Source organism: Odontesthes bonariensis, chromosome 23 (genome assembly GCF_027942865.1).
Source record: "Odontesthes bonariensis isolate fOdoBon6 chromosome 23, fOdoBon6.hap1, whole genome shotgun sequence".
Lineage (NCBI taxonomy): Eukaryota > Metazoa > Chordata > Actinopteri > Atheriniformes > Atherinopsidae > Odontesthes > Odontesthes bonariensis.
The window spans coordinates 19,584,765-19,609,112 of record NC_134528.1 but is presented as its reverse complement, the minus strand read 5'-3'; the positions used below and the strand labels follow the sequence as shown (position 1 = coordinate 19,609,112).

General features: G+C 42.6%; 2 protein-coding genes across 3 annotated transcripts in view; both read right to left on the bottom strand.

Annotated features, from left to right (window-relative positions):
- Positions 1 to 17,208, bottom strand: part of mpp2b (MAGUK p55 scaffold protein 2b) — a 38,845-nt gene extending 21,637 nt beyond the window's left edge. Inside the window, exons 1-2 of one of the 2 annotated variants that reach the window (XM_075457543.1) lie at positions 16,860 to 17,208; positions 7,618 to 7,696 (exon numbers count right to left, since the gene is read on the bottom strand). In XM_075457543.1, coding sequence (XP_075313658.1) covers positions 7,618 to 7,648 — 31 coding nt within the window. In that variant the 5' untranslated portion in view covers positions 7,649 to 7,696; positions 16,860 to 17,208. Of the gene's footprint in view, positions 1 to 5,143; positions 5,485 to 7,617; positions 7,697 to 16,859 lie in introns of those variants that run through there. The other variant, XM_075457542.1, reaches the window with a different exon arrangement.
- Positions 17,209 to 17,356: 148 nt separating this feature from the next.
- Positions 17,357 to 19,714, bottom strand: pyyb (peptide YYb). The gene is made up of 4 exons (XM_075457120.1): positions 19,605 to 19,714; positions 19,146 to 19,333; positions 18,051 to 18,131; positions 17,357 to 17,660 (listed from the first exon to the last, which is right to left on the bottom strand). The coding sequence occupies exons 2-4, from the start codon at positions 19,331 to 19,333 to the stop codon at positions 17,636 to 17,638; spliced, it is 294 nt and encodes a 97-aa protein (XP_075313235.1). The 5' UTR covers positions 19,605 to 19,714; the 3' UTR covers positions 17,357 to 17,635.
- Between the last annotated feature and the right edge of the window lie 4,634 nt (positions 19,715 to 24,348).

The following is a 24,348-nucleotide window of genomic DNA, read 5'->3' as shown; positions in this document are numbered from 1 at the left end:
AAACCTTTGGGTATTACACTCACTAAGTTGTCAGCAGTGGGTCATTCATCTAAAACCGATAATCATGGTTGCTTTGCCACAATAAAGGCTTCCCTGACAGCAGCTGCCATGTATTCACAAGGAGGCCAAATTAAAGGTACTCTTGTCTGTTAAAGTCTAATTTAAGTGCCTGCTCACCCTGAAGGAGGGTTACAATTAAACTCAATGTCACGGCAGTAGACGAACAATATGGGCTGTTATTGTTTGTGGTTAGAGCACGGCGGGGTACACAAACCTTTTAGCTGGGCACTTAGTGAAGGTTGCTCTGTTGCTAAGGAACAGCCGTTAGGTAAACAAAGAGAAGATGCACAGATGAGCTAAGGGGGTGGGGGGTGTGAAGGAAGAGATGTGGGAGCAGCGGTCGTGTTGTTTCTCCGTATCAAATCCTCAGGGAGTCTTAAACACGGATGAGTGCAGTGTGCAGCTGACTCCCTGTGCCTCCAGTTTCTGGCTTATCAGAGCTGTGTGGTCTGCTGAAATGATATGAGATCAACAAAAAGGTTGTTTTTTTTTGTAATGCAGACTGAGTTAATGTGCCATCGCAGAGGAATAAAAACCAAGGCCCAATTAGCGGGAAATAATGATATGAGTATTACAGTCTTTGAGAGCAGAAGAAGCAGATCCAATGGCAAGAACTAATTCACACCTGACATTAGAATGCATCTCCACGTGCGTTTCCAGCCACTACTTTTGACTGGATCTCACTTCCTCATTCTGTATGCAAACAGAATACACTGCCAGCTACACAGACCACAAGCAGGACATCAATAGTATGTCTACTAATGTTTCTGCAAAATCCTAACTCAAGTTATCAGTCACCTGAACAACAATATCATAAATGAAGACAGAAACATGCCAGAGAGTCACATCAATAGCTGCATTTTGATTATTTTGAGGATTTGGTTATTCTTGTGGTTTACGTTATGAAACATATGGAACATGAGAGAGATAAATAGGTAGATGGATTTAACACGAAACTAAGGCTTTTAAACTTTTCAGATTCTTATATGGAACAGCGTATGTGCTGAAATTCTAAGGAAACACACTGCTTTGCTGGTTATAAAACCAACATTATTGGCTGATACATCTCTGAGGTTATCGTTTCTCGTAATCCGCGACGGCACATTCGCTCCTCCCTCCAACCACCAAGGTCGGGTGCCGTAGCATGAGCTTAAAACGTTGGTGTTGATGAGAAACGTGCGGGGCTTGGTTTCCGAAGCAGATCACCAAAGACCACGTGTGAACAGGACCTGTGTGTCTGTAGCACTGGTGAGATAATGACACGCGATATAGAAAAGACATTACAACTGCAGCACATGCAAACATTCAGAAGCAAAGAACTCCACGTCGACAACACCCAAAATCAACAATCACTCATCGTACAGCTCCACTTTTAAATAAATATGATGAAAAACTACTTTTTTCAGGCACCGGTCAATTCTTAGATCTTTTTTTACATGTTCATTTATTGAGGTAGTAGCATATTTAAACAAGAATGTAAGAAATGTTGTAATACACAAATCCATGGAAGCAGTTAACTGGAAACTTGCTTGGTGTTTACTCCAAAAACAAATAGCTCCATCATTTCCTCTCATCCTCTGAACCAGAAATCTTCTCCAAACTTTCCTATTTTATTTCCATCTACAATATTAATGTTGTTTTTTTTTTGTTTGTTTTTTTTACAGAGGGCTTTTGTTCGTACATTATTCATACTCTGATTTTCAGAAACCTTTATTGCTAAAAACAGGGTGTAAATTGATTTTAGGTCTGGCTGTTGACAACACTTTCTGATTTATGAAATGATAAAAAGAGCTATCCCGACTCCTCTCTTAAAAAACCTTCAGATCTAATATGTCAACAAGATTAAAAAAAACAAGATTTAACAGCTTTAACCAATGTTAAGATGGAGGATTAATGCAACTTAAGGCTTCGGACACACTACTCCAGACATCTTTTAAACAGGCACATTTCCTTCATCCACAGAAACATCACTGTCCAGACGTGAAGTTAATAACAACAAAACCATAATCAATTGAAGCATTGCACGTGCAGCGGAAGTTTCATGGTGACACTGAGTATTGAAACGTTTATCACTGGATGAACAGAACTCGTTTGGCCAGTCTGATATTGCTGAGGCATCCAACGAAGCACAGAGGGTGACGACTACAAATACTTCCAGAGAATACCTTAAGATGAACTGTTTGTTCCACATTTCGCCTTCATCAGAACCAAGACTGGCTTCTGAAGAGTGTTTTTTCCCCACAAATAAAGCGCTGATATTTCTTGGAAACATTGTTAAACATCACTGCAGCCTTACCGTGTGTCATCATCGTCAGCAAGGAGGAAGCTGGGTTTGACCCTAAGAATGTTTGAGAATGCTACAGTCGACACAATGTAACACCCCTGCACCTCAGCAGACATTATCAAATACTTCAAGGTTGTTCTCAGATTTCATTCTGTTCCAAGCTCTCCATCTAAAGATAATTACTATCAATCCCTCAGGTAGCAAAGGATGAATGTTTAAGATAGTGGAGAAGAATGATGCTGAATTGTTTTATTCCTCCGTGGTGTGCACTGATGAATCATTTACCACTAAAGTATATGACTAATGTGTCCTCAGGCTAGGTGATGCACAATTCTTTCCACCCTCGGCACTTACGTAGGTAATAAGGCCTCTTCACAACCTTCGACAATGTCGAGCATTCGGAGGACAACAGATTAAACGAACGCTCTGCTCTCGTATGCTACGTTCTGAGATATTAAATCAACATCCTCCTGATGAAGTGTCACTGACAACACAAACTGGCTTACCACGACAAGTGTGTGTATGTAACGTGCTTTGGGAGTGGCCACTCTGTCTGTGTGTGTTTGTTTGGGTGCTACTTGTACAGGCGTGTCCTCTAAGTAGATCTCATCCGGTTGAGCGTGAAGATATTTAGAATTAGAATTTAGAATTATTTCAAAGGATCTGCTGCACAAATGCACTTTTAGACGGATGACTTTTCAAATATCAGCAGTAGGGTTGTACAAATGCATGCTGACATTAAATTAAGGGTGTTTTGTACAAATAATGCTGCAGTCAAACAATGTAATTGTGACCTCCTTTGTGTGAGTCCTGGATAGGAGACCTTCTGCTGGAATAATCTGAAATCGAAATGTACGGGAGAATTTTGCAGTTTTGTTTGACGCCTGCCTGCTCCTACCCGCAGCACAAAAGCCAAAGCCAAATGAGCATATTTGATGCTGAGTGCTGTGGCAAACTTTTAAACTGTGTTTGAAACTGTGTTGCGGCGGATTCAGACAGATGTTGACTTTCGAGACATTGCAATGAGTGGGAATAAACAAGAGGGTTAGTATCCAAAAGCACAGGATCAAATCGCCCTTTGAATTGAGCTGTAGATCAAAGAGGAGACTGCTAACATTTTGCACGCATGTTAGAAATGTAACAGCGGGGGGAGAGGGTTTTTAAGGCTTGCTTCGGGGCAAAATCAGCGAACTTTTCCGAGTGACGAGACCTGCCTCTTGATGAAGGTCACCACTGGAGATAACGCTTGTGACATTTGTTGACATTTTGCGATCGGACAGCAGCTCCCATTACACCTCACCCTCGTGGCCACAGAAAGCTCGCACAAGTTAAACTGGCACAGACAAGTTGATCCACTGAAGTCGCTTTCAAGAAACACGCCATTTGAACTTTAACTATACACATGTTCTCTGTGCGGCGGTTAATGAAAGAGCAAAGGGAGATCATTGGGGTGCGATATGAACGAAACGACTGCCGGTGTCGCCACATTATCAAATACCCCGAGCCAGAACAAAATGAAATGGTCCCATTCTCTTGAAACCCGGTGATTATCTTTGACAGTCTAATCCCACCAACACATTGTGCTCAATGATCCATCATCTGTGTTTGAACACAGCTTCATTAGTCCAAAAGGCGCAGAGTATATTCCTCTGACAGCGTGAGTGTTTCAGGGGCAGACAGGTAGTGCGTGGTGCAGTGTGTACGTGGAGAAGGGCTGAAAGTAAGAAAGCCGGAGTTATCTGAAGGTTGCGAGTCTGACACTTCCAAGCGTGCCGTCTCTAATCAGAACACTGTTGCAAATGAATGACCCGCTGCTTACAATGCAGTGGAGGTCTGCCTCTCTGTATCTCTGTCCAACACAAACACACACACACACACACACACACACACACACACACACACACACACACACATGCACCCTGCACTGATATACAGAGCGCTTTGACAGAAAATGTGATTGATTATGGCTGTCACTGCTCTCCTGTCAAGCTACATTACAGAGGGGAGCATATCTCAACACAGTATAGTATGTGGCACACGTCGGGCTTGGCAGTGATGCCTCTAACCTTGTCTTGATTAGCATGACTCCATAAAAATAGTTGTTTTTGAATCTCGTTCCCTCACCTGGCACGCAGGAGTATTTCACGACATGGGTTTACCAAGACAGGCTGCCCGTGCGTGGGTCAGAGCACTCGTGTGAAATATTGAGGTATGCAACTCCATCCATTATTAATGAAATCCATCAATTATGAATGTGATGTACGGTGGTTCCCATGCTGTGAGAGCAAACATTATGCTGGCATTATGATTCAGGACAACAACTACAGGCTTGCTCTACAAACAATCTACCTCTACTAATCACTTCTCGTGTCTTTTTTTTTTCATTCTTACTCGTCTAAAGAGCACTCTTGTCTTTACTGTTCCCTGTTTGACAATCAGGCTTTTTGGTAAATGAAAAAAAGACTTAAACGGCAGGCTTTCCCTTTTGATTTATTGTCTTCTACTGAATATTGTGAGCTTTCCTTATTTCTACGTGTCCTTTCTCCGCAGTCTACTGCCTCAGATTCCTGCACATGACACACGGCCCTGGGCGCTAATCTGTCTCTGCCCGTCTTCATCACACTAGTACATCAGGTGCAGGTGCAATGAAAATGTAAAACAACAAGCAGCAAATAGATGAGCGTAGCGCTCCCTCCTAAGGTTCGTTTTAGCAATGACTTCAGCATATTTTTCCCAGGTTTTATCGTCAGTTTTAAAAACCATCAAAAGATTCCGCCCACATCCAGCAGGTGTTCTTACCTTCTCCCCCCAGCTTGATACCCAGGCCCTCCAAGGAGTTGGCTGAGTCCCCCTCCTCCAGAGACAGCCTTCCAAACAGGCTGCCAGCCATGCTGAACAACACCTCACTGTGGGGCACACACTCAGTAACACACCCAGGACTGTGTCAGAGGCACTCTCAGAGATCACCTCTCCCTATCTGTCACCGGTTTCTTTTCCCCTCTTTTCTGCCAAAACGGCTCCTCGTCCCCTCCTCCCTCTCCACCTGCTCTTAACGTGAATGTGTAGAAGCGACGCCTGGCTGAGCGTCTCCTCCTCTGCATGAATGAAAGGAGACGAGCGAGGTGCATGAGTGAAGAAAGGAGGTGGGGGAAGGATGAAAGGGAGGGAAGTATGATGCCTTCTCTAAGAGGAGGGAGAAAAGGAGGCAGGGAGGTTTTTTTTTTTCTTTCCTTCCACTGGGGAAGAAGCAGCAGAGGGTTGGCTTACGGGAAGGAGGTGTGGTCAAAAAGGTGAGCAGACTTGTATTAGTCACTGCTTTCCTTTCTACTGACACCAAAAGCCCCATTCACACAGGATCAAAATACTGTAACACTCACTAAAATTTAGATTAGGGGGTATATAATAAGGTTGAGCAGGCCAACTTGTATTTGTAACAAAAAGGATGACTGTGAACTTTAGGAGGACCAAGAGAAAGCCAAACGTTGTCTCCATCCTGGGAGAGGAGCCGGAGGTGGTTGAGGAATATAGATACCTGACACTGACACTGTCTTTAAGAAGGGACCGAACAGACCACACTTCTTATGGAAGCTTAGGCCCCTCAATGTCTGCCCCCCAACATGTTGCATATTTTCTGTCCGTCTGTGGTGGAGAGTGCACTCAGCTTTGCAGGAGCAGTAGCCTCAGAGCCGGTGACCCTGTGACTTAATAAATTGATAAAAAAGGAGAAAAAAAAAAAAGGCTGTCTCTGTGCCAGGGGCTGCTATTGAACCCCTTGAACTAACCATCGGGCAGCTGCCTAAACCTGGCAACAGACATGCAGACCTAACGCACTGCTTTTCAGGTGGACTGTACAGCTCTTTAAAAAACAGAATGAGCACATTAGCAATAGGTAAACAGCTGTGAATAAGAAGGAAAACAGTGAGCTGTGCCTGTTCCAGTGCTGATCAGAGCACTGAGGACAAAACGTAGACGTCACTGAGTTTTTGTTTGTTCACTTTAAAATAGGCTCAGTGCTTATTGGGAAATCTATATTTGAGCTTTTCAATCATGGGCTGAAAGAACATGAAAAAAAAAAAAAAAACAGAAACACCCAATATCAGTGCTGGAAATACTGCTTTTAAAATCAAAGCATGAATTGACGTGGAGAAATTGTTAACTGCGTAGTAATAAAAATGCCAGTCATCCTGTCTGAGTAAGCCCTCCGCTTAGTGTACAGATCAAAACTGACTGAATGACAGCAGACTCCACGCGTGCTTTAACTCTCCATGGAAGTCCATCTCTCCGACTTCCTGGAAGCTGACCGCTGGAATCTATTATCCCACCATCAAATAGTTTAAGGCTTTCAGTTCTAGATTTAGCACTCTGTTTGAAAAAAATAATACAAAAATATGCCGAGACTGCTTTCCCAGAGATCCTGTACGAGCCGTCTCCATCCCTTATATCTCTGTCCTCGACACTGAGTGAAGAGGGAATACAGAGACGGATTGGCCGTGTGCCAGCTTTTAGTTTAATGTGGGCAATAGAAAAAAGTCTGGCATTAATGCAAGAGCTATAATTCAACTGATCTCAAAATATCACAGTTTCAGGCTGATAATAATTTGATAGGAAACCAAGAGAATTTGACTTGGATTCCAGAAGTTTCACATGAATGTTGACACAGGATGTTATGTTTATGTTGCTGTTTTAGGTTGTCTTAGACCAAAAATAGGCACATGTGGCCGTCATGGGACCAGTTTTATAAAGTCTCAAAAGCCATAGGAGCACAGAAAAGTATTTTTTTATTTATCTCCAAAAACTTCTGAAATATTTGATAGAAAATGAACCTTTTTAAAAGTAAGTGTCAAATCCAGTAAAAGTGACTCCAAATCAATTATTTTTCCAATATTTTAGGCATTGATGATCATTGCAGATTTATCATGTGTTTGGGCACGAGTTGAGACCTGCAAAGTATGGGACATTAAATCCTTTGAGGCATGGCGGATCTAAGACTGCAGTTTTAGTGCTCCATTAGCCACCTCATTAAGTCACATTAGAAGTCAGGAGATGAGATACATGTTGTCTGTGAGAGAATAACCACGAACAATTCAGTATCTCTGACCGCTGGGATAAGCTCCAGCCCCCCCGCGACCCGACCGACGGATTCAGAGGTATAGAAAATGGATGGATGGAATTCAGTATCTCCTCCCTCTCTCTCTCTCTCTCTCTCTCTCTCTCTCTCTCTCACACACACACACACACAGATACTCTTATCGTAGTGAGACTGAAACACTTACCTGAGTCAGAGCTGGATGTTGCCACAGGCATTTTAAAGATTAGCTCCTCCCAGTATCCTCCAAAAACTCGCTAGGTCAACTGCAAAGAAAAGAGGAAGTGCTGACTGTGAATATAAATGCAAGAATCCTTAAAAAAAAATCAAACTACTGAGGTAGAATTCAAGCTGAAACAAAGGAATGACTCGTGTTGTTAGGTTCAGATACTAAACAGAGGGGTCAGTGAAAATCCTAATCCAGCCTAATCAAAGAATACAAATCCCCTTTTTCTATCCCAAGTACAGGACTGGACTGAGCAACACAGAGCATTCCAATTATATCTAAACCACCTCCCACACATGACAACTAACTTTATTAATCTCTAGAAATAGCCCGTTGCTCTGGTAACATCCGGTTTTAGCCATCACGTCCGCTCGGAGTACAATTAGCAACAGAAAGACTGAGTGAGCAGGTGAAACTCTAATTGATCCGTTTAACATCAGACAGCAGGAAACAGTAACAAGCTTCACAGACGGTTGGAATGAGAGAGGAAGAAGCTGTTGTCCTGGGATAAAAAACTGAAATATGTCACAGTCAAAAGCTTTCAAATGGTGGAGCGTGAACACAAACGTAAACGCAGCAATCAGTGGACATGAGGTTTGTGGAGAAACAAAGCGCAAAGCGTCAGCATGATGTGAAAGGTGAGACCGTTGTGAGGCGGGAAGGCTGTGGCTGCGTGGAAACACAGGGTGAGGGGGTCAGAGAGGCTATACCGAGACAGAAAAACAATGGTGAGGAGAATAAGAACACAGCTGATGAGAGAGAAAGAGAGAAAGAGAGAGAGAGAGAGAGAGAGAGAGAGAGAGAGAGAGAGACCACCGTATCCAAGGAAGCTAATTCCCAGTTGCTATGACAATGGCTGCTGAGGGTGAAACCAATGCTATGGTGGTCAAAACTAAGCAAAATCACAGGGTCAATGTGTTCAATATCATACATTTCTGTCTCAGCCTGCCCATCTGCTGCTGTGCTCCAACATCAGAGAACTTAAACAATCCAGACAAAGTAATGGGATGAACAATTACTGCATGCTTTCTGTCTGGCTTCTGTTAATAAACAGAAAAAAGTCAACCGCACGTCTTGCTCCGGATTGAATCGCATTCATATTTTACAACGGCTGAGCAAATGACCTTTCAAAAATGCCTTCTGGGCGATGTTTTCCATTAAAACAGATCCCTCTCTGAGTTCTTTTCCCTCCTCTCAGCGATCAGTGAGTACAAATAAAAAGATGTCTTCAAGCTCGGCTGCATGTCATTTTATTCATTTGATCGCCTGCGCTGACACAAAACCATTTGTTCAGATCTGCGTGCCTGCAATTTTGTGCCTGAGCATTTTATTAAGATGAAGATTAAGATGATCCTTTTGGATACTGTTAACTCGTGCCGGGCCCGTTAAAGAAAAGCAACCGTGGCTGTCTTTCCTTTTGAATGGGACAAACCCGCATGACATTTGTGTTTTGAAAAGTGTTGCTGCTCATCAACGCTAAACGCATGAAGTGAGCCAGAGAGGAGCAGAGCTCCTGCTCACCGAGGCAGCTGCTAAATAATCTCCCCCACCCTCGACCTTGCTTCGACATAACCACCAAGAACAAAGTTGTGCATGCTGAGTCACTCTTTCAACAATAGTGCCCACACTTCTCTGTAGTGTTTCCCATAGGATGGGAATTTACTTGTGATGCATGGTGTGCCGTTCCTGCAAGCTACCGACGATGCCTCAACACCTCACATGCTAGCAATCTGGAGCTTGGGGAGCATAACAAGCAAAAAATAACAGCTGAATTTGGTACTGCATCCCCGCCCTGCTTGACGCAGATTGGATGGACAATATGTAAACATCCCTGTATGCAGCGATCCCCTCACTTATAAGTGAAAACAATGTGGAAGTCCACCTGTTGTTTGAATGCAGATGCATGTTAAAAGATTGATAAAAGGCTATCACTCAGACGGAGTCACTTGTTTCGAAACAACTCCCACTCAAATGTGATTGGCCAGGAAACGGATTTCTCTTGTATAAACATTACCAGATGCGCAGGCGGTTAGCAATGATGAGATTGTAAACACCTCTTTAATAAATGTAGATCGACTGTAAATTCTTGTTTCCTCAGAGAAATGACCAGATCCGGCCATCGGATAGACACCTCCAAGTGACTAACTGCATGGCAGATCCTTAGGTGCATATAATTCTGTTCTCTGTGTTTTTACATGACGCAAAGTACTCTTACACTGGATCAGAGTTTTGCTTTTACTTTTAAGACGCAAAGTGTGCGCTGCATAAGTTTAGTTGCCTTTGGGACTCACTGGACCTCAGTCAATCTGGCCTTTTTCTGCCCTGAATCCACACTTTTCCTCTGATGTTGCATTGTGGGACTTTTATGTTGCACAACAGTGTTTTGAAACAGTTGCATGTAGCACACCAGGATGTCAGAGCGAATTTTTCATACTTAATCCACATTCTGTGTTTAAGTATGTGCCTTTAAATCAAGTGCGTTAATTTCACCCCATTTTACGACTTTTGTTGCATTGCATGATAGGTGGGGACAGCTGAAAGAGCTTTCACTGGTTCGTCATTGGAGCGCATTCCTCTAAGTAAATCGAAACGACCCCGGGCTTTAGTAAAACTAATGATCAACGTGGATTGGGTATTTAATACCGCAAACCGGTCCCCCTGTATTATCTGGGACTTTCCGCATTCACTCTATGAAACAAAAGAGCTTGTTAAAAGAATGCCGCGGCCAAACGGCAGCTAAGAAGTCAAAGCTGATTGCAGTGGAGCTTGGCTGAGCGATACAGCTGGGCTGACAGGGAGGGGAGTGAGTGCAAGGAACAGGATATTCTCAGCTTTTTAACCTTTTCACTCTCCTTTTATGACACTGATGTGTCATGACTGTGATAAAAATGGACAAGAGATAATGTTGGTGCAGTCGTAACTGGTGGTGGTATTTTGTTGGCGATCGGGGACATTTTCTGAGACCTTCATCGTTCAACCAGTGGACCAATTAGGTGTTCTAGAAATGTTCAAGAGGTTAAGGTTCAAGTTTAACTGTAGTTGTGCAACTTGTTGGTCAGTCTGTGCAGCAATGTAGTATCTCTTGTATCTAAACTGTCTATAAGTAATTTCCCCTCTGTCTCCATTAGGGAGCTAACACATGCACATGCATTCACACAAACCTCCATCCTCCTCATCAGATAGCAGGAAGAGAGCAGCTCAATAGCACAGCTGCCATGACATCACATTTGCAGACCTGCTATCATCTCTACACTGTCTATTAAACCGAGAGGGCAGCTGTGTTTTAAGTTCCTCTGTGCCATCTGTGTGCTAACCAGTCTATAATTCTATCCCTAGTCATTTTAAATGCACTCTACCGAATATTTCCAGTGCAACAACGTACTCAATTTTAATTCCTGCATCACCCAAATCTTATATTGCCAGTAATGAATGAAAAGGTCAAAGCTTTGGAGCTTTAAGAATAACCTTGAAATTCAGGGGAATAACTGTGTTACAGCCAGCGTTAAAGGGCTGCTAAATTATTCCATCATATAATTCTCCGTCAGCACGGATCTCGACAAATGAGATATGGGAATATCTATATCCTCAATGACAGCGCTTGCAGACATGAGAAACATACTAGTGCAAATAAAGCCTGCACCCAGCACATTTGTGTCCTGGAGCAACGACACAAGCAGTGGCTCAGGTGTTTGTGTGCCAAGTGTAAAACGCCTTGAGCTGTTCACACACTGAGGCCGCATTAAAGCCTGTAAACATGCTCATGCACACCAGCAAACGCGCAAGCAACCAAACAAGTCTTAATCCACACATGCATGGTGGCGTCAGGTCTAAAAATAACCCCGCGCTCCCACAGGTTCAGCTCCTGTCATTACTTTACAAGGGAAAACTGTCGTATCCAAGACAACCACGAGGAGCTCTTGGCCTTTTTCCCCGGCGCTTTGCCATGGCAACAAGGGAAAATGCGTAAAATAATAATAAGTTAGAGCTGAAACTGGGTCTGTTAAATGGTCTGAGCTACGAGTCGGTCTTTATCTGAGGAAACGTTTTCCATCAGCATCATATTCTACATCAACCGGATGAGAGGGGCACAGCTTAATCCAAATATGGTTTTTTTTATGCCGTGGCTAATTACAAAACACATGAAAATGAATGAGATTAAGATCTAAATTCAAATGTAAGGGTTCAGTCAACTCAAAAACACTCGCTCTCACTAGCAGTATGAAAATAAACTGCACTGTGGTTTCATGTCAGTAATTTCCCTGAAAGCTTTGGTGGCAAAACAAAGCAAACAAAGGTACTGACGTGTTATCATTTCCCTCCAAAAATCACATTTGCACTTTTCTAAGAAAACACAGCGCAAATTCTGCTCAGGGTTCATAAAACTGTGCAGGATTTTGGGGATCTGCCATCAAATGTCACGACAGAAAACATCAGTTTGTTCATTCACCTCCGCTGTCACTAAATACTAAACTGTCGCTTGACAAAAGAAACAGAAGCAACCCATTTCCTTTTTTTCCATCTAAGTCTCTACAAATGTCTGCACAGATCAGAGTGCAGAGACATTCCGAGGGAGAGGACGCGTTCAAAGAGCAGTTTAAAGTTTAAAGAATGCGGCGCGCTTGAATGACTTCGAAATGAAGGGGCTCTGCTTCACATGCATATTAATGCGCTGCGTGTTCGACCGGAGAAGAACACTAAAGAAACTTTACCTAAAAGGGGCTTTAACAAGCTAATGGTAAATGATTAACCATCAGCGAATAGCTTTTGAACACACGTTTTACTTCAGCCATGAGAAACTCAGACGATTCTGAAACGGGTGGAAATAAGGAGTCCCGTGTGTGTCATATCATTGAGAATATGTTTTCATCGTGCTGCCTTATTAAAAAAATCAAATCTACTAGTTCAAAAACAGCACGACAACAATTTGCCATCATCGCTGAATGTCAATTGAAAACGGGAATATTAATGTATCTCAATCACCTTGGCGACGCAGGTCATCCTTTTCTCTCTGCGGATACAGACTGTAATTAGAATTAAATGTCATGTCGCCTTCACCGAGAGGTGAAGGGACTGAGGCAATGAGCCGTGAGCTCATTGCCTCAGTGCTAATGCTGCCCCTTGCTCTAAGGGGCAGCATTAGGCGATCATCACCCTGCCTGCAGTTCCTTCAAGCATCTCCGTTCCTTTGTTTCTGATGACGCTGCTTTGACAGAATGAGGAATATAAATCTAAGAGTTTCAACATCACTCAGATCTCTCGAGAAAAATTTTAAAAAAGTTTTATGGTGTAAATATGACAAAGTAAAGGGGCACTTTCACATGACATGTTTAAGCAAAGCAGAATACATGAGGCCCGGGTTTGTACTTTTACTCATGAATACAAGTACGACTCCCAGTAAGTTCAAGTACAGCTGAGGTCGATGGAAATTAAAAGTCAGGCTTTCATCCAGTGGCAGATATGAATGTTTGTGCCAACCTTCATCCCAAACCCTTCGCGATGGACGAATCGCACACATCAGCCTCACCGTGGTGCCACGAAAACAAGTCAGGGGATCTGTAAAATCAAAATCAGGCATTTCCACCCGTGAGAGAATCCCCCTCCAACCCAGAATCTCCCGCTCTGAAGTGCACGTGCAACCAGAGGCGACGGGAAACGCCCGGGCTGAACTGTATGTTTATTCTCCATAGAATCTCCCGTGTTGTAAAGACAATTCAGGAAGGTTCCCATTTCATAAGGAACAATGTTTACCTTTTATAAGTGCCACATGAAAAGTCAGGTAACGACTAGAGACATAAAAGTTATTCTCTGTGGAACAAGGTGGCGTATTCCGGATTTAATCGTAATCCATCCAATTCTTGTCCAAATATCCCAGTCTGGAGGAGCAAACAGCGCTTTCTGAGGAACAATGTCAGTTGTTAGGCCAAATATAACAATAAAAAATTTGTGGATGAGTCCTGTCACTGAATCCATCCCATTAGCCGGCTCCAGTCGATTAGAAGTCCTGCTGGATGTGGTAATTAATCACTCAGCGCCTCAAAGCAGTGAAACTGAACAGTGGGGTTACATGTCACTGTAAAAATCGGATTAAGGGCCAAATTATAAGACTGAGTTATTAAAATCATGCATACACCTTAGTCTGACAAGAAATTGAATCGAATCGGATTAAGACCCTGGGATAACTCGGTTGAAAGTCACACTAAACGTGCTCGTAGACGGGTGAAGCACGTGGTGAATTGGACTTTGCGTTCTGCGCATGCTTATGATTTTTTCCCGGGGTCGTAAACCGGAAGTCAAAGGAGACAATATTACTGTTGTTGTCGCCGCCATCAGAAAGAAACAAACAACGCGATGGAGAATGTGCAATAAGCATGCTCACCACAAACGAAATGTAGAGAGACGTAGCTTCATCTTGCTCTTCGTTCGTCATTTCTTTCTCAAATGCCTGAGTTTGTTGTTGTTGTTGGTGATGAAGAGGTCAACCAGAAGTGGATCTATTAGCAATAGTAGAAATGGGTACAGCGCCACCTGTCGCACCGGGGTATGACATGCTTTGTGCCAATGATTCGATTCATTCACCGCCATATATCCAAGGATAATTACCCTTGCTAAGGAGCATAACCCAACCATAGCTATAATCAAATTAATCTCATCATGTAGACCCAGTGTCATGGTCAGGCATCAGGGAGAGTTTTCTTATTAAGAGAATTCTGAGTGTGACATCAAATAACTTCTAACAAGATCTGCTCAGGAGTCACAGGCTCAGGCTCTCGCTCTTTGAGTCTTTCTGCATGGGTGACCACTATCAAAAGGATTGTAATAAATTCAAAGTGCATTACTTTTTGGTTGAGGCCTGCTTTTTGTCAGCCTGACCTTCTGCTCGAACTCTTCTCTCGTTTGATCCCATTTAATGTGCCGTAGAAAACGCATTTCAGATCTTCAAGAGAGAGTCTCGAGTGAAGAGCATCATTTCAAAGCCTTGGCTCTTAAATTGTCAAAGAAGAACATTGACAGAAATGTTTCCGTCGAGGTAAAACCAAAGCAGCCAACCAAAACCGTCAAAAAGCGCTGAAATGGAGGGTAAAGCTCTCACATCCAAAAGAGAAACTGAGAAGAAGGAAAATGTTTCTTTAATCCCTCAGAGAGGCCGTTTGAATGAGAACTATTTGACTGTAGTTTCACATTTAAATAAATAAGTGGGAGTTTTGATTTTTGGTAAAACGATAACAAACTGTGGAGTTTTTAGACAAACTAATACGTTTTTAGAAGGCGGACGGTGTCAAAGGACTCTTTCAAAATAACAATATTCTTCTATGATCACATCAGTTAATCAGTGTCGGCGAGTGTGACAGAGAGAGTTAAGCTGGGCCAAAAACAATCTCCACAAATATCACATTCTTTGAATAAATTGATCAGATATTTGAGTTTGTTTGGTAACGTTGTTAGTTTTCTGCAACATGAAAATCAGATATCCAAATAACTCTCTGGATAATTGGTGAGATTTTTGAAGAAGATTGCAAAAAAAAAAAGTGAGGCTGGTGAAATTTTTAAAAACCTATCAGGAAGCTCTTCATACGCTTGATCCCGGAATCTAACATTTCTTTATGCTCGGGAACTGGGCCCATGGGCTTATGTCACGTGGATTTAATGCACTTCTCACTTTGACTCATGGCTGACGCTGACGTGTACAAGGTGCAGACGTGATGAAACCTGGTGAAAAGACTCAGAATCATCCCCAGTCAGCGTAAAACAATTACAGGATCTGTCGCCGACTCAAGAAGAAAAGAGGACAGAAAAAAACAAGAAACACGAAGCGGCTACACAGCTTCCCCGCTTCCCCACTTAGACATGGACTATTTCAGAAATTCAGAAATAGGTAACAGCCTAAGGTTTTGTATTGTGAAAGACATACATACATATTTTCCCCTCCACTTAAGTCATATACGTGAAGCAGATCCCTATTACCTACTGATAATTCAGCAACTTTGCTCTTGCTGCCTTTTTCTTTCCTCATCTCCACGAGCTATAATGTTCACTGTGTAATAGTTAAACATGAGGGAGACAACACCGTGGGCATATGAACACAAAGGATAAGAAAATAGCTCATACTCTTGTCTAAACTATTATGAATTCAACCAATTCTATCAGAACAGACATAGTAAAACAAGCATCGACATCCAGTCATATCAATGTTAACAGCAATCCAAAGGAACATGGTATATTATGAAGTGTATGACAGTAGAGAGATGTCCTGTGGTTGAAGTGAGCTAAGCATTACTTATGAACCAGTGGTATCGGGTCAACCTGCATCATTCTGACAAATCTATCAAACTATATACCTTAAAAGGGATGAAAAGCGCAGTTTTAATCATTATTCTCATTTTGAAGAGTGCATTTGAGTTGACCTGTTTTTGTTTGGACATTAGTAAGCCTGTAAATTGGCCACAAAAGATGGAGAATATTCAGGAAAATTTGAAGAAACCCCGATGTCTTCTTTTGTTTTCTCTTCTTTGCTTTTTCCCCTCAACAACATAAGGAGCTCTGATATTCTCCATTAATTAAAAATGACCAAAAAAACAAAACAATATCCGTCCACCTACCCAAGCACATTAGCACCGCTGATCCAGACGCATTCAAAACATCTGTGCACATCTTCCAGCGTGTGGGCATGCGCAAAGGCAACGCACAGGTGCATCTCGTGCACTCTTTTTTTATCCACATTTCACCATGAAAATGCAACCCAGGCGACATTAACTTTACGTCGGGTTGTCGACGCCGCAGTTGTGTTTACCTGTCACGACTGTTGCGCAGGTGCTAATGGCCCGCGGCCAGTATAGGCTAGCTTAATAAAAAAATAACAAAAAGCGCACGAGCTTGTGGTACAGGGAGTTCTCGCGTGCAGAATTACTGTAGGCTAACCTCGAGATACGAGGCTCTGATAATGAGTGTTTTCTAATGTAATTTAGGGTGGCAATATAGTTCCGTGTCTACGTTGCCTCTGTTAGACACGGAGCAACTGACTGAAACGGTAAACATATTTCGTTGGAGCAATAACTGGCTGTATGTGACAGTAGACACCTGGTGAGTAAAGGTGGAACGAAGCTGTGTCAAGGCTCGGCTTTATGACTGCATGCGTGCCATCAACTAACATGAATCAAACGCCCCCCATTCGCAATTGAGGAACAGCGAAATGTCGCGGCGCTCACCTGCCTGGTCACCTTTTCACCAGAACCAGATGCTTCTTCTCTCCTGGACGCAGTCCGAGGTGTCCACAGCGGTCGCCTCTCAGTTGCTTATTTCTGTGCACTCTCAGCCAACAGCAGCCCACACAAACAGCTATCTTTACCTCACCCAAAACGGCTCGCACGCGCTACTGCAAATTCCATTGATCAAAAAAGCCAGTTGGCTGGCTGCTGTGTGCACGCAGTGGTCCTCTTTCCCAAAAGACGTCCAAGAAGGGTCTGTGATGTCAAGCGCGTCTTTTTTTTTTTTTTTTTTTTTTTCCGTCTTCTGCCTTTGTGCGAAGTTGAAGCCTGTCTGCTGGCGGCGATGTGAACCCATAGAGGAGCAGCGAGGAGCGAGCCTAACTTGCACATGGGCGCAGTCTGGCAACACAGTGACATCTAGTGGCAGGACGCGTAGCTGCAGTTACTACAAATAAAATCTAATCAAATAAAAACACCAAAAACCGTGGATGTGTCTATCAGGTTTTTTTATTCCACTCAGATCTTTGTTGTAAAGAGATTGTTTTTGATACAAATTATTTACATTTTTTCCGGGGGGGGGGGGTTACATACAGTTACAGACAAAGAGCAGACAAACAGAAAAGGGGAGGAAGAGATTTGCATGCACATTAGGCTAATTAAATGTAGAGAGTAAGTTCAATATGCAGTGCAGGTTGTCTCTTGAGAATGGTGTTGATTGGTGATGAATTTTAGGACGGACATGTTGGAAAGGGTGGCGGGGTTAACACTGGGCTTGTTTACCACGGATCGACATAGTCAGAGCTGCAAGAAGAAGATAAAGAAAACGGGTGTAATTAACAGAAACGTAGCCTTGCATGCAAATATGTGGCGGATAAAAGGTCTGACAAATCAGCAGCTCAGGAGTTAAAACAACAGTGGTTTATTAGTTTTAGGTTCCCACTCACACCCATCCTATTCCCATCTAACTGGTTAACTGACGGGACTTTGCATTTAATAATGGATCAGTGGCCTGTGGTAACAGCAGTCTGTTTGCACACATTATGCGATCCTTCGAGGACATTTTCATCTTTAAAAAGTGTCATCGGTTTTCAGCTTGAAGAATACCGTCAGTGTTCATTTTTACAAAACATACATAGATATCAATGTCAGCCCACGGCCAGAACACAGGATATGTAGCTTAAGTTTTCTCACCGTGGCTCAGCGTCTTGGCTTGAATCTGCCCCGAACAGCAGCCAAGCCATCGCCTGCTCCGGGGATGATCTCTTCCCATACCTGCAGAAAATCAAACACCTGCATGTAATGACTGCCATCAAACATCGGTGAGAGTGTCCCTCCTCCGCTTCATCGAGTGCTCTGGTGTGACCCCATCAAACCCGCCATGAATTTCAACTGTGGGGAGTCTTTTCTTCGGGGGTCATCAAGCTGTCAACAAGGCAGGTTAACCTCAAACACCCCACTGAGTCTTTGTGCTTTTTTCCAAAACCCAAATCAAATGCGCAATTATTGGGGGGGGGGGGCCTTCAGGTTCACTGCCCGGTGGCCAGCACAGTAATCGCACCGGCCTGCTCTAAATTTGCTTTTTGAAAGGTTTACCTTTTTTTTTTTTTTTTTTTTCCTGAAGAATAAACCCTGCTGTGGGGCACGAGGGGCTGCGCTGGGAAGCACGCCGTCATTCGCGGGCAATGACAGATCCGGACAGTTTAATTAAAAATAGGTGAGTTCACATTGAGACTGACTCAACCACAGCTTGAGGGAGCTACCACCGTGTGAGTTTTACATATTCTTTTATTTCTTGTCTTTTCACCCAGCAAGAGGCAAAAAGAAATGTTTAATATGTCATAAAAGCAGGCTTCTGGTCCTAACAAGCACCAGAAATGTCTTCATTCAGGGTGTTCAACAGCCCTTATGAAGTTATGTGAAGTCATACCGCAACAGGAGGGTACTATACTCCATATGTCTATCTCTGCAAACTTGTCCTTGAGCCTCAGGCGTTAATCCCTCACATCAAGGGAGACGGACACCTCTCCGAGTTCAGAGCATGAAAATACACCAAGTTACTGCAAGTGTTTGTGTGCATTTATTGTCCTGTATTTCTCAGTTTTTCAAGGTGGCAAACTATTAGGGAAATGAATTAATCTTACAAATCTGACATAGTTCCAGGGTTGCTGGGAAAATAAATTGGGGGATCTATTCCAGACTTAATTGCAACATTGTTCTTGTCTCCACTTTCCAAATAAGATAAACAGGTTAAAATCAGAATGGATTATGGGAATCTTCCCGACTCACCTCTGTCTGGTTATGAGGTTGACATAATGCCTGACAGCTGCGTGGTATTTGGCCCAGTCCTCCGGTGAGGCGTTGCTCCCGGGGCTCTCCGGCTTGGGAGGATAGGCGTCCGCGAAAGTGCTCAAACACACCAGAAGGCAAAAAACGAGCGCCGCGAACATCACACATGATCTCAGCATTTTGGCCATCTGAGGAGAGAGGAGTAACACCACGGCTTGATTTCACACTGTGGGTTAACTTTCTTTTTTTTTTTTTTTAAATAAATAAGAAAAAAAAAAAATCAAAATACATCTTATTTTTTCCATTTGTAAGACAGTCTTCACATAAACGTCTTAGTGCACTATATGTGCAACAGATGAAGACACAACACATGAAGCTCAACATAACATTTTCCAACAGGTAAAAATATAAAGGAAACATCGACTTTCAACGGAGTAAAACAAAGTAAAGAGGACTTACAGTTTGAGTTGTTTCCCGATGCTTTCACCTCACTGGTGTCCTGCTACACTCCGCTCAGTTCACAGGATTATATAGTGTGGGATGGATACCTGATGCGCACTGAGTAACACTTAACCACACCCCTCTCTGTAGGAGCAGCGAGTAAACGGGCACTTACGTCTCCACACGTGCCCGTGGACACACTCAGACCTTCAACTTGAGTGATGTGGGTTGACGCTTTGACAGTTTTAACTGAGTTCTAAAGTTGATTTGGAATTTTTTTTTTTAAACAGATACAGATAAAAACAGATAAAACAGATATGGGCTCACTCAAATCAACATGATTTTGCTGTGTGTTGTGTACCTTTAATTAGACTTTAAAAAGGGGGGAAAACTGCGTTTCAGCACTACGGACAGCGCCCCGACAGTGAGCACGGAGCCGTCATTCAGCTCCTCCTGGGATCAGAGTTCCCCTGCAGTTTCACAGCAGCTGGTCACGGCTCGGTGTCTCCATAACATGGCAATCATCTATTACACGTAGACCTTTCACTCAGCAGGCTTCCAAGAGATCAGAGACGATACTATAAACAGGCCCTCATCTGAAATAGTGATCTTCAAAGCACTGTAAGAAACAACACAAAGAAATGAAATCTCAAGAGTGAAGAAAACACATTTAACAGCAGTCCGTTTTTGTTGTTTGTTTTATCTGTTACAAGGCATTTTATTATTTCGTTCTGCATTATGTCCAGAATGTTGAATCATGGAGCATATTACCATCACTTGAATATATCTACCACACGCTTAACACGCTTGAATGACTCGATCATTACTTTGGTTTATCAAAGATTAGTGGAAGTGAAGCTACATAAACCATCTCTAAAATTTGGTTCAATGAACACTTTCAACATTATGCTTTAATACTTTAAACTCCATGCACACATAACTTAAGTTGAAAAAACAAACTTTATCATTTTGCAGCCTAAAGATTAAACTAGATTCAATTAAGTGAATTGATTGATTAGTATGGAATGTGAGTGTGCGTGTATGTGCGTGTATGTGTGTGCGGTCATGTGGGGGTCGAGAGATTGATGACACTTGTTTGATATGAGCAGTCTAACAAAGACATTCTGTACCCAAATACCTCTCAGGTTTGAGGTGGACAGACTCACTTTAATGTAATTGGTCAGTTTTACGACCGTCGCAGTGGCTTCTGTTTATCTGGGCTCTTCACGGTCTGCTGTTCAGTTCATGACGCCTGAAAGCATCGCTTATCCAACAAGTGCAAGTGCAATCTCTTCTTTAGTGCGTGTGTGCAAACAGGACAGAGATATGCTGCTGACTTAATGTAGAAATGTAAAACTTCAATGGTCTTTTATTTTCCGTGTAGTTTCTATCATTTAACTGTTTTTTTTTCATTTATTTTTTATTTAATCCCCTTCATTTATTATTAAAAAGACCACGTGTAACCTGCCTCGCAGATCCCTCCAGGCCGGATGGATGGACATGAAAAAGCCTATCAGCATCATCTGTCTCGTCCCAGCGTGTTCATTGTAGCTTTAAACGATACCTGGTCCACCGCTGGCCCTGTGATAGACTGGCGACCTGTCTGTGGTGTAGAAACAAACCACAAGAATACAGGAATAATGTTCTTTTAACAGACAAGACCAAAGTGGAGATGTTGGGTCATAATACACAGCTGCACATTTAGTGAAAACCAAATTCAGCATATGAGGACAAACTAACTGTCAGGCACGGTGGTGGAGGCCTGATGATTTGGGCTTGTTTTGCAGCCACATTAACTGGACATCTTGGAGTATTCAACCGAATATTCAGTAGTCAACCGTGAACTCCTCTGTATACCAAAATATTCTACAGCTACAGCTTGGCTGAAATTGAGTCATGCAACAGGACAATGATCCCAAACGCAGCAGCAAGCCTACACCAGAAAAGTTAAAAAAGAAAAGGATCAAGGTGTTGCAATGGTCCAGTCCAAGTCCAGATCTGAACCTGATAGAACTGCTGTGGCGGGACCTTGAGAGGACTTTGGATGCACGGATGCCTACAAACCTCAGTGAACTAAGTCAGTGTTGTAAAGAAAAGTTGTCCAAAATGATGTAAGAGAGTAATGATATCATACAGAAAAGATTTCTTCAAGTTACTGCTGGTAAAAGGTAAAACTCCCTCTTTCACACACTGCTTGTGCTTTTTTTGTTTAATATTTGTTAGAATATACTGTGACACAGTGAGATATGGTATGTGCTGATGCTCATCTGGGGTTGTAGTGATGAAATGCAAAGTCTTGATGATTTTTAGAGTTGAAGGAGACTTTACTTTCTGTCTCACATGAGTGCAACTTGGTTTTAAGCTGTTTTGAATGTCTTCTTTAACTCGTTCAACCATTATTTCATTACATTTAGCTATCATGCTCTTCACATTTCCTCAGTAGCTGATAATCCAACTATTCAAACTGTCTGCTACAATTTTAGCCAAAAGTTCAACAGCTAACTGTATTGTTAGCACGGACCATGAATTGTTAGTCAACTATTCTAACTGTTTGCCAACTTAAAGGTACTTAAAGCCACCACAGAATAGATTTCTTTCAATCATTTATGCATTTATTTTAGTGCTCTTTCTACACTGTTCATGAATCAGTTTTGCTTAGCTGTGAACTTCTCTGCCTCCCAACTATTTAACATTATTATAATTTCTGCCTTTTACCTGATTAGTTGTGGGAATGTGTTTGCCTTCCACATGCACCCTGGTTATAAACAAGTTTATAGCTATGACTTCAAAGAAGATTCACGTTTGTAATTTACTAATATCAGTATTATTCATCACATTAGTGCTCATTCACCAAGGGGGGTTACAGGTGTACAGGTAGAGTTTACTACAGTCTATTTTATTGTGCTGTGGAGGTCGTACAACTGTGCAGTATGAGTGGAGTGCGTTGCGTTTACGCCTTACTGAACGAGCATCATCTCACTGACGCTTTTTATGACGATATAGTATATGTTCATTGGGCAAATCCTATCTTTTGGCTTTGTTTGGAGCAAATTTGAAGAGAAATGTGACAGAAATGTGCAATCAAGCTTTCTCTACAAAGTCAAAGTTTGCCACAGTGCTACGGGGACACTCAATAATATTGCCAACAGCCAGACCACCCTTTGAAAATGAAGACTATGGGATATTTTAGGGTTTACAGCATTAATCAGAGAAGCTGTCATGGTGGCAAAGAGCACGTCAGAGCACGGGCAAGTGTTGCCCCGCCAAACTCCCAAGGGAAGTCATGACAAGTCCTTTCACACGCTTTTTATAGAGTCGTAAAAAACAATGGTTTTGTCTTTGTCTGTCCCTAAGCCCTTGTCAAAAACACACCTTGATTTGAGCATAAATCCCCGCTGACAGTCTCTACGGAGCCGAGGACAAAAAAACAAGCAATTAAAGTGAATAGGAGAACGCCTTAAAGGCTGCAAGTGGATTGTGGTATTATAAATTGATTGGACTGACCATTTGTGAGTAATTGTTGTGTCATAATTCATACTGAAACATGGAGACACTTTTGTGTTTACGCCAAGTGATGTTCAAATGGCTGCAAAAGAGTGAAAATTGAATCTAAATTGGAAAATTGTGGCTTATAACAATAAGTAGGGGTTAGTTGGCGAAAAGCCACCAAATAATGGCTACATTGCCTCCCGTTCGAGGAAACCAGTATTTGTGCTCTTTGTGGTAATCACCCACAGATAACGGCGGCTATCCTGAACATTTAGTTAATTCTACTACAGCAATCAACCTCTCCGCACTCTTTCTGCAGCCAATAAAAGTCAATGGCAAGAAACAACAATATGCGCAAGACAAACTCATTAGCTCGCTCCAGCGTTTATAGGTAAACAGTGAAAACCTAACAGATAAGAGAAAGGGCAGGCGGGTTTAAGTTGTCACAGTCCAATAAACTCCAGCTAATGCACTCCTGAAGAGCCGTTTGGGCTACCACATGCAGGACAGAGTTCGACCTGCCATCAAGGCCACGATGATAAGACCAGTGGGAGGCCAGCGATTATCAGAACTTTTCCATCCTGTTCAGTTTTAGCAACTTTTCCTGGTGCCACCGATGTCTGTGACAGTGTTAGGTAACACGCAGAGGACTCACATAACAATATTACCAGATATAAGAGCCTCAACAAATCCTGATGTTAAAAAAAATCCACTTTCTGTCGGCATCTACCTGCGCCTCGTAAATGTAGCAAGCTTTAAAAGCTTTTCTTCAGGACTTCTGTTCTCACTTTAGATGAGAATCCATTTCCACTGGCATCACGCACGCTGTCGAATCCAAATAGAGAAAAGATTATGCACACACACATGCACAGACGTCCATTCGAGTGAAGGAGCAATCTCCCAGGAGAATGTCTGACTCCTTCCTGCCATCACAGACAGAAAGGGGGAAATGATTATGCACTTTTTATTCTGCCTTATCTCCAGTGGGGGAGCCACTAATATGAACAGAGTGCTTTTCATGCTGCCAGGTCTGTTTGCACAGAGCAGGACACAGAATGGGGGGTTGATTACGACCCACCACCACAGTGGGATAATTCATGAGCATATAAATGGCTTGAAAGGAGGCCATCGAGTGATGGTCAGATGACGAGTGACTTAACATGACCGTATGCACATATATCTTTCATGCTACAGACTTTCTCTTTCCAAGTGGCGGTTACACTAAAAACAGACACACCACAAGCGCTTAAGCCAGTTCTTATTGGCTTTGGAG

Bases quoted from the DNA above. Each gene is read 5' to 3' on its own strand.
- pyyb (XM_075457120.1), bottom strand. From the start codon at position 19,333: ATGGCCAAAATGCTGAGATCATGTGTGATGTTCGCGGCGCTCGTTTTT. The intron at 18,132-19,145 runs GTGAGTCGGGAA...GATTTTCTGCAG, and splicing joins AACCTCATAACCAGACAGAG to GTATGGGAAGAGATCATCCC. The intron at 17,661-18,050 runs GTGAGAAAACTT...TTCTTCTTGCAG, and splicing joins AGCCAAGACGCTGAGCCACG to CTCTGACTATGTCGATCCGT.